Genomic DNA, 2,630 nt, shown 5'->3' with positions numbered 1-2,630 from the left:
AAGTATGTACACACACATAAATACACAAACAGGTCAGCACAACTGCAGGAGAAGACCAAACAGAGATGTAAGTACTTGTAGGATTAGTCATTGCTCTTAGCCTCTGTGAAACATTGATTATTTTCACCCACAGACAGCACTCTGAATTAAATGCAGTCTACAATCAACAATTTTGGAAATAATAACATAACATGAAACACAATAACACAACTAATTCTCCATGTCTCACCTGAGTAGTGGTAGTTTTCCATGGGCTTGAAAGGTGAGCCAATAGCTATGGAGAAAAATAAGAGTTAGAGTTAAATGTTCATCTTTTTACAGAATGAGTTGATGTAATTTATTGAACATGACAGTTGGAATTAGTAGACAATCATTTTGACACAATCATTTAACAAAAACACCGTGAGCTCTTCCATCATCCACCAGTAGAAGTCTCTGTACAATTTCACAATAACAGCTCAAGCTTGATGCAACAGTTTTACTTCCAGCAAGTCACTTCTGTTGCCAGGTAAAGATTGTACAAAATAAATTTCCATTTCCAGTTTTTAACGTCTTGGCTATTTACAGTTTTTCCAGTTATCTCTGCAAATTCAATTTCAACCAGCGCCGTCTTATTATCATAAGTTTATTGGTCTTTCTGTCAAGAAACTACTAGACTATTTTCATTTTCATGTTTGGGTTACTCACAGTCCTTTCTGGTTCCCAGATGGGTGTGTCGTGGTGTGTAGAGAGAAATTGCAGCTGTAACCACAGAATAAGAAAAGCATAGTGAAGCTTTCATCCAGAAACATGAGTAAGCATACATCAGGTCCAATCCTTCTTATGATTATCCATAAAAACAGTTCCAAAATTACTTTGGGCTGCCTATTTAAACTGAAAGATCATCTAATGTAATATCTGGAACCTTAAGGTTTTTTAAATATTTTAGATTAGTTTTAGATGATAATCCCCATCTAGCCCAAATTTTCTTTGACTTCTATCAAACCTCCCTTGTCAGAAAAAAACCTTTTGTTTATGTTTTTTGTAAAGGTTTTACAAATAGGATAGGATGGTATTACACAAAATTATATTGGATACCAAGAAAGGGAAAAGGTCACTTTGATAACACCTGTGTGACTTACTATTTAGTGTGTCTTCCCCAAGAGCTCGTCTGGCAGAGATCAAGAGACAACAGAAATACATAAGTTTAACAAAACAGAGGGAACAGTGTGTGTGTCTGTATACATCTTGTTGGCCAGTGTTGGACACTTACAGGTTGCTGGCTTGGGCTGATTTGACCTGAACTCTCCCCTGGTGGAGAAACAAAAAGTTGTTAACACACAGACAGACACCAGCATTAATTGAGTTAACATCTATTGCTACTTTGTACACATTAAAGTACATTGTTACATTTCTTACCAGAACTGCAGCCCTGGGGTCATCGTGGATAAGAACATCTTCAGCTGACACTCTGCTCCTGTCCTTCTTTGTCAGAGCTACAGAAACACAATAAACAATCACCAACCATAATGTGTTAGGAGAGACACTGAACATTTAAGAAACAGATGCTGCTGTTGGTTTTTGGGCTGCGATGAACTGAAATGATCGCATATATTTAAAAATATCTTTCTCTGCACATATTTTCTTAGCATTATTTGTGTTATTTTTCTGAGCTTACAGAAGTCAGGATGGAGGAAAACCCTGTTTCTGTCTTTCTCTGTGAAGCCAGTGTAGGAGTTGACTTCTCTGAGGTGACCGGGACCTTCAGGCTGAGCCTATGACAGAAAGATAGATGGACAAACACAAAGAGAGATCATCAACACACTGTGTCACTGCAGGCAGACACCAGGCAGAAGTTAGTTTGATAATCACCAACCACACCTTAGCAAGTAAAGTCTGCATCAAGTTGAAGTTTGGTTAATGTTTGTATTACCACCTCTGCTTATCTGTTTCCTGGGGGAAACCATGTGGTTCATTTAGATGTAACACAATATGGCTGTAAGTGACAAATGATGATGAATGCTTAACGGGAGTTGGCACAAGTTACCAATGAGGGACACGTTTTTACATGAACATCAGAAAATCTACATGTTGGACCTCTAAAACAAGTGTGTTGACTGATCATCAATAAGCTACAAAGGGTTTACATAAAGGCAAATATGACAGGAACACACTTTGAAATGCACCTAAAAACATTGGGCTCTTAATATTATTGACATGGATAAAGAAAAAAAGGTCCACTCCATCAGCTCTTCTGAAAAAAAATGTATATGTGCATGTGTTACCAAACAAACAAATTATGACTCATTTATGACTCATACATTTATGCATAAATACACACACCTGCGATCTGGTCTGTGTGACTGGGCTTTGCTGTTTGCTGGAGGGCTCTTTGGGTGTGGAGTGATGGAGGTCCAAACTGTCTTTATGTCCTGAAACCAAGAAAATACTGTCAGCCTCCATAAGGCCCACTGAAACTGCCCTGCCAGTCTGTAACATTAGCAAAATACATAAAACATGTTTCTTTTTCAAATGAGCAAAGTGGCGGTTGGGCAAGGCCAGCCCCCCCTCTACTCCTCAAAAGCCACAGACTCAGAAATGGCACATACAAATGAAACCTCATTGTGGGACTGGCTCTAGTGGCTGTAATT

At 38.4% G+C, this 2,630-nt stretch overlaps 2 protein-coding genes across 2 annotated transcripts in view; both read right to left on the bottom strand.

Annotated features, from left to right (window-relative positions):
• LOC116689707 (transient receptor potential cation channel subfamily M member 7) overlaps positions 1–2,630 on the bottom strand; it is an 89,912-nt gene that overhangs the window by 55,925 nt on the left and 31,357 nt on the right. The gene's annotated exons all lie outside the window — the stretch shown is intronic.
• LOC116689722 (transient receptor potential cation channel subfamily M member 7) overlaps positions 1–2,630 on the bottom strand; it is a gene marked incomplete at its 5' end in the record, with an annotated part of 11,685 nt that overhangs the window by 6,509 nt on the left and 2,546 nt on the right. Inside the window, 2 exon segments of the mRNA XM_032516333.1 lie at positions 230–274; positions 688–699. Coding sequence (XP_032372224.1) covers positions 230–274; positions 688–699 — 57 coding nt within the window.

This window comes from Etheostoma spectabile, chromosome 1 (assembly GCF_008692095.1).
Source record: "Etheostoma spectabile isolate EspeVRDwgs_2016 chromosome 1, UIUC_Espe_1.0, whole genome shotgun sequence".
NCBI classification, from domain to species: domain Eukaryota; kingdom Metazoa; phylum Chordata; class Actinopteri; order Perciformes; family Percidae; genus Etheostoma; species Etheostoma spectabile.
Note: the sequence above shows the minus strand (reverse complement) of the source record. Positions and strands in the feature narration are given on the sequence as shown.